Consider the following 12,459-nt stretch of genomic DNA (forward strand, 5'->3'; position numbering starts at 1 on the left):
TAAGGGATTATCACCTATAAAACCTAAACCCTAGTTTTTATAACAACATTCATCGTTCTGTTTCTCTCGTACTGTTGCTCCATGCCACTGCGTTTCTCTACCTCCGCTGGAATCCTATCATCACCTTCGCTACCCATTCTTCCGTCTGAACTCGAGAAGAAATTTTGTGTAGGTTACCGGTGAAGATACTCCTGCAACTCCGATGCATCTGCAAGTCCTGGAAATCTCTAATTTCAAATGATAGTACATTCGCAAAGAAGCAGCTTTGCATGTCAAAGAAGCGTCTCATTGTAAGCAGTGTAAACGATCCAGATGAACTACTTCTTTGGGATTCCTCAATTTCATCTGTTTTCAGCAATGTATCAAACTCTACTGTCACACAGACTCAACTCAATTGCCCAATTTCCTTCAATAGTCTTTTTAGGTTATTATACGGCAATAATTTGGAAATTTGCTCTTGCCACGGTATTCTCTGTTTTGCCATTGCTGGACTTTATGCTTTTCTGTGGAACCCGTCCCTTAGAAGATACAATGTATTGCCTCCTTTGGAAAATCCGGAGGAGAGTGACGGAAGTACTTCTTATGTATATAGCTTTGGGTATGATCATTTCAGTAATGTTTACAAGGTTGTTGCTATTTCTCACCTCCATGACACAAACAAAAAGAATGAAGTTAGTGTTCATAGTATGGGTACTGGTTATTGGAGGAGGATCCATAACTTCCCATATTCTCGTAGCATGCCTAGACCAGGAGTATTTGTGAGTGGCACTGTTAATTGGTTGGCATCTGATTTTTCGAGTAGCGCTACTTTCTGTGACATTGTTTCTCTTGATCTTGAAAAGGAGTCATATCAACAGCTTTCGCTGCCTGATTTTGAGAAGAAGTCTTGGACCTTGGGGGTGTTTAATGATTGTTTGTGCATCTTTGCAAATGGTGTTATGTTTTATGAAGGAATATGGAATTAAAGAGTCTTGGACTAAACTGTACACTATTCGTGCCATGGGAAACCATGATTTTGATCCCTATACCAAGGTTGTATATATTTCTGAGGATGATCAATTTCTAATTGATTTATATGAGAGGACAAGTTCCAAAATGAAGTTGGGTGTTTATGATTCCAAAATTGGTACTTTAAAATTCCATATGATTCAAAACATCAATGGTTGGATGGGCCCAGAAATCTACGCTGAGAGTTTGATATCACCTTGTTCCTAACATGTGAGCATGAGATTCAACTGCAAAATATATATGGATTAATTTTTGTATGTTATTATTTTCTCTTTGTTTTGATTATTGGTGACTTTTATGGATATCGGTTGATTTTTGTTTATGTTATTTATTTTTTCTATTTGTTTTGATTACTGGTGACTTGTTAATCAATGGTTGATGAAACAAAATTTGACAAATTGATATTATTTTCACTTGTTTTATTTGTTAGAGCGGTCGGTTCTCTCATTGTGTTTTAAATTTTAAATAGTTCACAATCATGCATTGCGTTATGGTATGCTTGGATACACTGTACAATTGATATTCTGGAGTCCCTAGGCTGTATGACCATGGTATTGAAGAAGCTAGGATTTGATGTGGTAGGCAAACACACGGAGGCAACTTCAAAACAAACAAGCACTTAGATGGTTTGTCATTTGGTTTTCCATGATTGAAGTCACGATTTAGATGTTATAATGTCAGCCAAGTGCTGCTCTAATTTCTTAATATTTGCTTCAAATCTCGCACATTGCATTTTGAACTGAACTAAAAATGTTATAGTATAATAATACTATTGTGATGTCATCTTTTTAGAATATTCAATTTTAGCAAATACGTAGCCTTTTGAAAATTTGTTAAAAAAAAAATGCAGCCTTTTGAAAAGTGAATTTCTGGTAATTTTTTCCGTTAATGGTTGGAATTTTTTGTTAAGAATTAGTATATCTGTTACATATATATAACCACCATATTGGAGAAAACAATCAGGGCCGGTCATGAGGGAGTGCAAACAGCTCTATGGAGCTGGGCCTTCAATTTATGGGACCTCAAAATAATTTTTTTTTTGTTGCATGAGATCCAAATATGAAATATATATTTGTGATGTCCAACATTAGTTATATTGGTTTCAGCAGCCCAGTGGTTGTGCCGAGTTGTTGCATGCCTTAGGTCATCGGTTTGACCCATGTCTTTTACTTTTTTTCATCATAATTGTTTCTTCAGTTTAATATTAATTTAAAAAAAAAAAAAAAAACTCAATGGGAGTCGAACCCAAGAATGAAACATTGGCATACAACATAAACCAACAATAGGCCATAGACACTTATGTGCTTCAATGGTCAAAGTACCAAACTATATAATATTAAATAACCAAGATAATTTTAATTATATATTTTAGTTGAACTTTTAATTTGATAACTCATTTTAAGTAGTGGATATGGATTTATTTTTGTATTTGTTACAATGATGATTATTTTTATGTTTACAAATGTTTTTTTTTCAATTTAAATAGTTGTATTTTTATTTTATTAGGGACCTATTTTATTTTGAGAGCCGGGTCTCCAATTTGATAGGGAGAATGTATGGAACTATATCACCGTCTATGATTATTTATCTTCGTAGTTATTTATTAGAAGTACATGTTCTCATTTTAATTACTTTCTCTTCGAAGGGAAAATGGTACTATGTTTGGTATGTTTCAAACTTTGCCCCTATTTTTACCTTTAGCCACAAATCAGACTTTCTAAAGGACAATGATTTTTTACTTGCTTTTAATTTGTTTTGAATAGAATGTGAATTGATGGTAGTTAGTCTGGGATTGACACCACCCCCTAAATAATTTTTACCTTGAAATAGCATCAGATCGTAAAGAATGCGAATTAAGGTACATTTTATTTTATGTATATGGTTATTCATGTAACAATGTATGGTTCCTGTATAACCTATCATCCTATCTCTTACAATTATGAGGCTTTAGTAATGACCTAGATCTGTAGACCATGCTTTGATGGAGACACTATAAATGGACTGTGTAGTGCTTCTTTATTACCATGGCCTTAAATTTTCTGTTTTGTTTTGATATTTGTATATGTGAATGAATTCTTATGAAAATTTGAACCTGTAATTCTTCTCCAAATTTTGATTCAGGCCAGCTATATCTGATAATATATAGTTTGAACCGAAAGCTTCACGCATTCTCCTGGCTTAAGCCCATTCCACATATGGGGAAAGAGTCTAAAGTTGGAAAGGCATAGCCTTCTTAGATTTTAAAATTTATTAGATCATGGCATGGTTGATAACTTGATATCTGCTTTGGAAAGTGTTCTAGAATTAGTGAAGCTCACTTTTCGATTTCTTCCAATTCAAAGTCGTTTGATCAATCACATTAGTAAAAAGAAAATTCACTATTCTTCAACATCATTAACTAGGCACATTTGACAATTCAGCTTATGGAACAATAAAACAGGTTGTTGGATGTGTATGGAAGCATCCTGATGCATCGACAGTGCCTTAGCTGTGATGTCGCCGATTTGCACAGCACAGTAAAATGTTGGTAATTTGTTCCAATTATAGTTGATATTTTTTCTTTTAATAAAAGATGCTTAATCACAGAGGATCTAGATTGAGAGAGAGTTCATATATATGATGTTCTATGATGGCAATTGAAATCTTTTTTCTTTTTTTTTTTTCCATCCAAAAGTATCACATATAAATGCAAGTTTGAGGCCAATGACTGGAGAGCAAAAGTTATAAGCTTTTGTGGCATTTTTTTCTGCCTTCAATCTTGGTTAAATATTTGATACCTCAAGTTCTACAATTATGCAATTTTAGTGAAGAGATTCATTCTACTCCCTAACATGGAAAATAAGTTGCATTGTTGAATAAACAATATATAAAAAAACATTTTGTTTTAGTGCTTTATTTGACCTACAGGTGCAAATGAAGTGTATTTGCAGTTGATTTTCACATCTCGTTATTTTTCTGATGATTGCCCTTGATGTGCATCATATCTTTAACTATGTCATTTATTAAAAACTAAAATATAGAAGCATAAATACAATGATAGTCATGGCCGAAAACATCATCTGGGTAGCACAACTAAATTTTCCAAATAATTGACAGTAGTCATTCGAATTGATCACGCAGCTCAACTAAAATGGGGTATGGTGGGCGTCTCTGATGGTATTTTGAATCAATCTTCTTGAATCTCGCATCTTACAATACTAGAAGAAAAGGAGTGTTATAGCCTCTCATAATTGAGCTTCTCTGACTGCAACAAAAAAGTAAGAGTTAGGACTTGGGTGCTTTCAAAGCAACTAAAATGAAAATAGGTCGCGTATATGTAGATAAAGTTAAACAATTTACATCAGATTTCATTGGAACAAGTTAAGCATTACCTTGATAAGCATGTATGTAGGAAGCCAAGCTGGAGCAGTGGGGACTCCTACCCATGCAACCTGAGAATTGAGCAATGGTACAGTTTTTGTGTTAGAATACTAAAACTTAAACTTCAAATATCATGCTGTTGGTATGAAAAATAATTGGCACGCTGTCAGCTGCCTTTGGTTCACACCTAAAACACACACACTATTGACAAGTTACTTACAAGTGCATGCTCTCCTGTTTCAAATATACGCATATCCAAGACCTACAAATACAGTTTGACATTTCTAGTTAGATAAACACTAATCATATAAACTATTTTGTTTTCATAATCTTTTGGTGTTTGTTTGTTTACCTCACCACGGTCTTCATAAATGTAGTCTAATCCTTTGTAATAGGGTGGGTGCCCAACAGAAAGATACTGAAAAATTAACCTTAGTACATGTTATTTAAGTCCTCCTCCTCACAGTTGAAATAACTATAATTGAAACTAAATCAATGATAGTCTTCTTACATTAATGCTATTGAGATATTTCTCCTTGTCCACCCTCACAATCTGACCTTTCTTCACTGTCCAACAATTAACAAAAATGAATAAATAATCACACAGACAGCAGCAGCATTCAGCATACATATAAAATCCAAATAAATAGTTATTTGGTTGCTTGACTCACTGGAATAAACAGGTTTCTTAGGAAGAGTCTTAGGAGCAGTAGTAGAGGAGGATGAGGAAGCATCAGAACTCTTAGGCTGTGACTGTGAGCTGCCACCTGGTTCGCCGGATTGAACTGCACAAATCAAAGGGAAAGAAGAACGGACATGTTTCCTTGTCAAAGTTTTTGAGAAATGGGAAAGAGAAGGGAAGGAGGTGTAGCAGCAGAGAGACACACAGAAAGCCATTAAGAGAGACACAATGCCATACATACAACTAGAGATAAGAAGATGACTCTTTTGTTGGGCACGTCACTATAGTAGTGTGAATAAGAACAAATAATGTCACGCCATAAAAAAGAGGGATTCAAGTGTACCAAAAGTTTTGATCTTTAGAGGAATTTCACATCAGCTTCTAAAGTTTAAAATAACTTAATTTCCAAAATTGGTGCTAGAAATTTTAACGTTGGACATCTTATTTTATTTGGTAAATAATAGACAAATTTATCTTCCAAACAATTGTTAACTTAACAATGAAAATTTACTTGTAACCAAAAAAAACAATGAAAATTTACTCAACCGATGAAAAGTTGATTTGTGGATGTAGGTTCAAATCTCAATGACCTTTTTCACGAATGACTTATAAGTGTTAATTGAATCTTGAGATCTGTCTTGACTCTAGTGAGTCCTTAGAGCTCAACTCTCCTAAATTTGTTTGAAAATTGCTTTTCTGACATTGAAAATTTCACAATGACATAAGTAAAATACTTAAATGCCCCCAGCGGTAGTTAACTACCGTTCAGGAACCGGCAGCAGTTAACTACCGCTGAAAAATTGCTTTTCTGTTCTCTCTATTCTGTTATCTTCCCTACCATCTCTGTTCTTCATTTTCCAGCTTTCATATTCAATGTGTTTGGATATACTTGCTTTTATGTTCTTCATTTTCAAATTCTATCAACTAATAATACAAAAATCGTAACATGATTATTTGCAGATTGTGATCAGATCTCACATATCAATTACGGAGAACCATCATACCCAAAAGATCTAATCTGCTACTAATAAATCCCCATTTTTTCATATTGCAAAAAAATAAAATAAAGTTATTGAATTTATGAAGATCCATCAAAAGGGTGGCAAAAAAATAAAACTTCTCATAAACCCATTTCATAAAAAACAAGAGTGAGAAATTTAGCTCACAGATGAAGCCAATTCAATTCAACGGTATGAAAATTAAGCTAAAAAAACAACAAAAGGAAAAACAAAAACAAAATCCTTGGTGGATTAATAAGGAAAATGAAGAACAGAGATGGGAGGGAAGATAACATAATAGAGAGAAGAATTGGCACCAGCGGCGGTTAACTGCCGGTGGTTCTTCGAACGGTAGTTAGCGATCATTGGAGGTAAAAAAACGTCATTTACTTATGTCGATAGGAAATATTCATTGTCAAAAAAACAATTTTCAATTTATTTTTATAAAAAAAATAGGCAAATGGTTTTTATTTTTACAATATTCAAAATGGTTAATTCATTAATTTATGACATTAGAGACAATAATGTGAGATGATAACTACATATGTCAAATTTCACTTTCATCTCACATCCATGTTAGTTCACTGTGAACTAATTTGTCTATAAAACTTAGTAATTTTAAAGATAAATTGGTTAGTAATTATAATTACGAATGAACTAATTATCGATAAATTAGTCTGCAAGAGACTTAAATTTTATATGCAAATAACACTCTTTTAACATTTTTTTTTTTTGACAAAAACACTCTAGCAACATTGTTTTTTTTTTAAGGGAAGCTCTAGCAACATTGTTGTGAGCTATATATTAAAAGGGGGTCATATATTCAATTAAAGTGTTACGTTCTAGCCTCTATTAATAAAAAGTTAACATAACAATTATTTTCATTTGTAAAAAAAAAAAACTATTTTCACCAGCACTTTATAATCTCATGGATTTTTTTTTTTGAATAAATCTCATGGATTTATTTGTTAATTCACAAATATTACAACTATTTTGGTTGATATTACAATTTTGGTGATGAATTCACCTATTCATTAGAATTGACCTCTCTTAACATATATATATATATATATATATATATTTTTCATATTATTCATGATCGAAACTCCGAACCAAATATTTAAAAGAACTCAATTGACTTAAAATAAAATTAAGTAAATATAAATCATTTTCCTTAAAACTTTTTTTTTGGTACAGTCATTTTCCTTAAACTTTCTATTATCAAATTATACAAAATATATTCAATCAAAAAAGTTTGGCTTAATTGCACTTTTCCTCCCTATAGTTTTTCAATTGTGCAAATTTGCATCTTATAGTTTTAAACGAGCGATTTTGCCCCCTATAGTTTTTCCCCTTTCTGATTTTATGGTTCCCATGACATTTAGTGCTGATATGTCTGTTTTTTATCAATTAATGTGTGTCACGTGTGTAATTCCATTTTTTAAAAAATAAAAAAATTATATTTTTCGGATTTTGAGAGAAGGAGGCACGTGATATTTCTTCTTAAAATCTGAAAAATCACGTGCTCATTCTCTCAAAATCTGAAAAATATCATTTTTTATTTTTTTAAAAATGGAATTACACATGTGGCACACATTAATTGATAAAAAAACCAGCATTAAATGTCACGAGGACCATAAAATCAGAAAGGGAGAAAACTATAGGGGGAAAAATTGCTCGTTTAAAACTATGAGGTGCAAAATTGCACAATTGGCAAACTATAGGATGAAAAGTGCAATTAAGCCAAAAAGTTTTTGCTACTGAAAAACCAAACAGACACAAAAGCTATTTTCTTTTTACTTTATCGTTTTATTTTGTTTAACTTTCGCTGGAATAGATAAAGGAGGAGAAAGAAGAAGAAGGAAATGCTATGAATCTCTCTTCTCTCAGTTTTACCCCTCATCATCTTGTTGCTCCTATCTATTCTTCACTTCCCACCAAAACTACAAGGTTTATAACTAACTTTCAGTTTATTTTTCATTTCGGCATTTTCTCAAACACTTTGTGCTCAACCAGTTTGTGTATTTGACGGTTTTTTCAGGGGCAAAAGCGTGGATGGTATTGCAATTGAAGGTCGTAATCTGAATTTCTCGTTCACTGCAAGGCAAACTAAGGATGTGCACGTTCTTAGAGATTGTTCAATTCGCATTCCTTCTGGACAATTTTGGATGCTTCTTGGACCCAATGGCTGTGGAAAATCAACACTCTTGAAGATTTTGGCTGGTCTATTCACTCCAACTTCAGGAACTGTATATGTGAAGGAGCCTAAAAGTTTTGTTTTTCAAAACCCAGATCATCAGGTTCCTTTTTTTAAATGCTAATTGATTCATTGTTGTTAGTAGTATATTCCAAGGGAAGTTCATTGGATTTCTTTTCCATGAGAACGAAAATATAGGCTAAAGTTTTTGTTATGATATTTTATAAACTCTAAATTCAAAGGAGGTGCCTTGTCAAATTTAGTGGTATGTTGAAGTTAGAAAGGGAGGAGGAACGAATTGAGTTTATTTATGATACACTATTAGTCTAAAAAGTTCGAGGACCGAATCACAACCAATCATGTGTGTCACTTTAATATTAGTGATGATTAAAGTCAAATGTTTTTAATGATTTGACGGTTATAGTTGATTAACAGTTTGAAACATCTTTACACCGACGCTGTATATCAATCAAATCCTCAAATTTATATTTATGTTGATACTCTTTTCTTGCTATCTGTGGGTTCAATTTGTATAGCTTGTCTAAATTGTAGTAGGTTGATATGAAAAAAATAGGATATAAAGGTTCTTTTTTTATGTGATTTTCTTTCTGGGAGTCAGATTATCACCTATTCCTTTTGTATATTTCCTTCAATGTCTCTCCAATTACAAAGTAACACCCCTAGAAAACTAATTAAGAGGGAGCATAATACTATATGAAAAGAAATACTTTAGTGATGTATGATATGTCCTGTTTCAATTAGAGGGACTGACATACAAAGAGGATATGTGATTTCAATCCCTTAACACCACAACCTACAATTAAGCTACTCAAGCCAGCTTTGAGGCATTCTCCAACCTTTCCACATGCCTTATTTATTTTGCAAGCAAACAAACACTCCTTTCTGTCATAATTTCCAGTTTCCACAGTTTGTATTGCCATGGCCAGTCCTGAGTCCGAACTGACTACAAGTAGTATCCGATCATCATTCTAGAGATTTGATTTTTGTTGCTTGATTTTCTACAATCTATTGTGCTGAAAAAGTGTGCTTTATTTTTCCTTTGCATCTCAAAGTGTAAGAAGTGGCATTAGTTTCTCACTTTCTTTTTTAATGTTTTCACTAATAGTTTAAGAGGGGTCTTGTTAATGGGGACTTAAGGTCATTGGTTTAAGAATGAAAAAATGGAAATTATTTATTGATCGGTGTGTCATTTAATAGCTGTACATTTCAATAAATACATTTCACATTTACTTTTTAACCAGGACCTACCGTAAAAAGTTGTTTTCAATGTGCCTATATAAATATCTGAAAACAAGACAAGAACTAAATATGACACCTTTGCAAATATATTAGCGGAAACAGCAAATGTTTTCTTAAATCCAACAGGTTTGATTTTGTTTTACTGATTAACAGTGATGGTTAGGTTTGCTATTACATAGTCAGGTTTTGATATATGTAAAAGCCCAGCATATCAATAGTTGATACAGGGTGCCTTGTGAAAGGGCAAAGAGAGGACACTAATTTAGTTTAGTGCACGCCATGTCAGTTATTCTCCAAATTTTCCCTCTAAATTTTTCTTCATTACAGAGCACAACAAATTTGCTTGATTTATCTTTTCTGCGTAATCAAAAACAATTGATGATAGAAGTTTCATCGTCGATGAGGTTTTCTTATGAATTTGAATCGTTCAGTTAGATATACTTACTAATATATACTTTTATCTAATCTTCATTTGAATATTATCTTGATGTCTGCTGTTCAGATTAAACTATTGTGATCCAAAATAATCATTCACTAAATGTAAAATTAAAAACTTGATTTTGCTATCAATCTATAATTATTGAAACAGTTCCACCATTTTTTATCATACAACTGGAATGTGTGTATATACTAATCTGTAAAGTGTGTAGTATAATAGTATTGCATTTGTTGCAGGTGGTGATGCCTACAGTAGATTCTGATGTTGCATTTGGTCTTGGTAAAATCAATTTAGCTGACGATGAAGTCAGATCCAGGGTGTCACAAGCTTTACATGCTGTTGGTTTATCTGACTACATGAAGGTATTATGGACTTCAACCTTGAACACCGAAACAAATGTGTGAATTATTATATACTAAATGAATTTGCTGTCTGTTGCAATGTCCAGAGATCTGTCCAAACTTTGAGTGGTGGTCAGAAGCAGCGGGTTGCTATTGCTGGTGCTCTGGCAGAAGCTTGTAAGGTTCTGTTGTTGGATGAGCTCACAACATTCCTAGATGAAACTGACCAGGTGATCTATAAATTGTGGTGTTTTATGCCTTCATTTTCTTGTGATTATGGTCAATATCTTGTGATACCTGTTAATTTTATCTCACATCAAAACAAAATTGTACCCAATCAATACAAATTTATGTTTGTCTATTCTTTGGATAGAATTTCAACATGAATCTTGATTCATTATGATGAATTGCAACTTTCTTTTTTTGAAAATGTTAAATGTCAATAATTAGTTGTTAGAAATGTTAGTGGAGGAAGTTGAACGCACAATCCCTTTTTTTTTTTAATAAGTTGAACCCACAATCCCTTTTTTTTTTTATAAGTTGAACCCACAATCCCTTATTGCTTCAAGCTTTATGTTCTTCTCTCCAAACCACAAAACCACCTAATGATGAATTGCAACTTGTCCTTGAACTTTGTGTAGCCAGCCCATCAACTCTTTTCATTTTGATTTATGATATGAATCTTGAATTATTTTGAAGTTTGTATATGATGTATAACAGCATCAGCTTATGCTTTTTGCATTTCAGTTGTTTTTACTTAAAAATGTCAAATTTTATTGATCATATCTTACGATTCACAATAATATCCAATTCACGATTTTGAAAATATATCTTCAAATTCTCTATTTGAATCTCAATTCGATAGTCATGTTTGTCAAAAATCCTGAAGATTGAGATCTTCAAATTGCAGCAATTTAGGTCAAATTACTGGCTACTCAAGAATCAATACTAGCAACAATCACAGTTCTTTTTTTTCTTCTTTATATCATTTATTTTCCTTTGCCTTTTATCTGCATCTGACATCTGCACACTGACAGATAACAATGTCGCTGTGCTGGGCAATGTTTATTTTAGCTTTTCTTACATCTGAATATGCAGGCCTTTCTATTCGAAACATGACTTCACTTCATCGTGCTTATAATTAGATCTATTATATCAGTAGATCTGAAAGTAATAGATTAGATAGTTTTGGTGCAAGACCAACACTTACTGATATATGCTTTGCATTTTCCCTTAAAGGTTGGTGTTATCAAAGCAGTTAGGAACTGTCTGGATACTTCCGAAGAAGTTACAGCATTATGGGTTACCCATCGTTTGGAAGAACTAGAATATGCAGATGGTGCAATCTACATGGAGGATGGAAAGGTAGTCATGCAAGGAGATGCGGCAAGCATAAGGAGTTTCATTGAAGCCAGACAATCTGCCTATATTAACCAGATTAATCCGTAAATAAATTATCCTTGTATCTTAAATTGTTTTTTGTTAGGCATTGAAATTAAACTCGCATAATTTGAAGGTTACGTTATAGTATCTCATTTTATTTTTCTCCTTTGAAAAAAAAAACCAAGTAAGGGGAATATTTGTTTAAAATGAAAAATTACCCCATCCGTTTTCCTGTCCAAAATTTCTCCATCCAAACTATAAGCCACAAGGACGGGCAACAACTTGTAAATGGTAATTATTCTTGTATATGATGCTGAAGAAATTATATTAAATTTTCTGATTACTCTTGGAACCACGTCCAGTTATCTACTATCTGCCACTTAATGGATATTCTCTTACTGGCTATGACCAATCCGATCTAGCATTTGCTTTGACTAAACCATACAAAACGTAGTTGTTTTTTTAATTATTAGAAATGGAATGCATGTTGGGGGCTTACTCGTCTATCGCCTGTGATATTTTATCAAGAGAAATGGTTTTTGTATATCAAAATTTGATGTCAAATACTGTCTGTATGTCCAAATGTGTATACTTGATGTTCAAAGAACAAATGTTTTAGGTGAAAGTATGATTGCAATATATTTAGTTGAAATGTAACTGAAAAATCAGAACAAGTCCACTATGATAAAAGTATTTGGAACTTCGATCGGGTACGCAAAAATTAGGCAAAATTATTCCTCTCATTGTAGTCAATAGTCATGGCTGAAATGTCTGTTTCGGTGGTACAGACA

The 12,459-nt window shown here is 32.8% G+C and overlaps 3 protein-coding genes across 3 annotated transcripts; 2 read left to right on the top strand and 1 right to left on the bottom strand.

The window, feature by feature from the left end:
- The first annotated feature begins 269 nt into the window (after positions 1-269).
- On the top strand, positions 270-965 carry LOC11430448 (F-box/kelch-repeat protein At3g23880). The gene has a single exon (XM_024779017.1). The coding sequence runs from the start codon at positions 270-272 to the stop codon at positions 963-965; it is 696 nt and encodes a 231-aa protein (XP_024634785.1).
- Positions 966-3,873: 2,908 nt separating this feature from the next.
- Positions 3,874-5,365, bottom strand: LOC11420725 (NAD(P)H-quinone oxidoreductase subunit O, chloroplastic). Its single transcript, XM_003602569.4, has 6 exons — positions 5,040-5,365; positions 4,880-4,935; positions 4,721-4,786; positions 4,589-4,630; positions 4,380-4,439; positions 3,874-4,252 (listed from the first exon to the last, which is right to left on the bottom strand). The coding sequence occupies exons 1-6, from the start codon at positions 5,287-5,289 to the stop codon at positions 4,223-4,225; spliced, it is 504 nt and encodes a 167-aa protein (XP_003602617.2). The 5' UTR covers positions 5,290-5,365; the 3' UTR covers positions 3,874-4,222.
- A 2,470-nt stretch (positions 5,366-7,835) lies between these two features.
- On the top strand, positions 7,836-12,011 carry LOC11424991 (ABC transporter I family member 10). Its single transcript, XM_003602571.4, is given in 6 exon segments — positions 7,836-7,998; positions 8,090-8,348; positions 10,181-10,306; positions 10,393-10,515; positions 11,525-11,548; positions 11,550-12,011. Coding segments are annotated over 6 exon segments (675 nt in total). The 5' UTR covers positions 7,836-7,918; the 3' UTR covers positions 11,613-12,011.
- The last annotated feature ends 448 nt before the right edge of the window (positions 12,012-12,459 follow it).

The sequence above is a fragment of the Medicago truncatula genome, chromosome 3, assembly GCF_003473485.1.
Source record: "Medicago truncatula cultivar Jemalong A17 chromosome 3, MtrunA17r5.0-ANR, whole genome shotgun sequence".
NCBI classification, from domain to species: Eukaryota; Viridiplantae; Streptophyta; class Magnoliopsida; order Fabales; family Fabaceae; genus Medicago; species Medicago truncatula.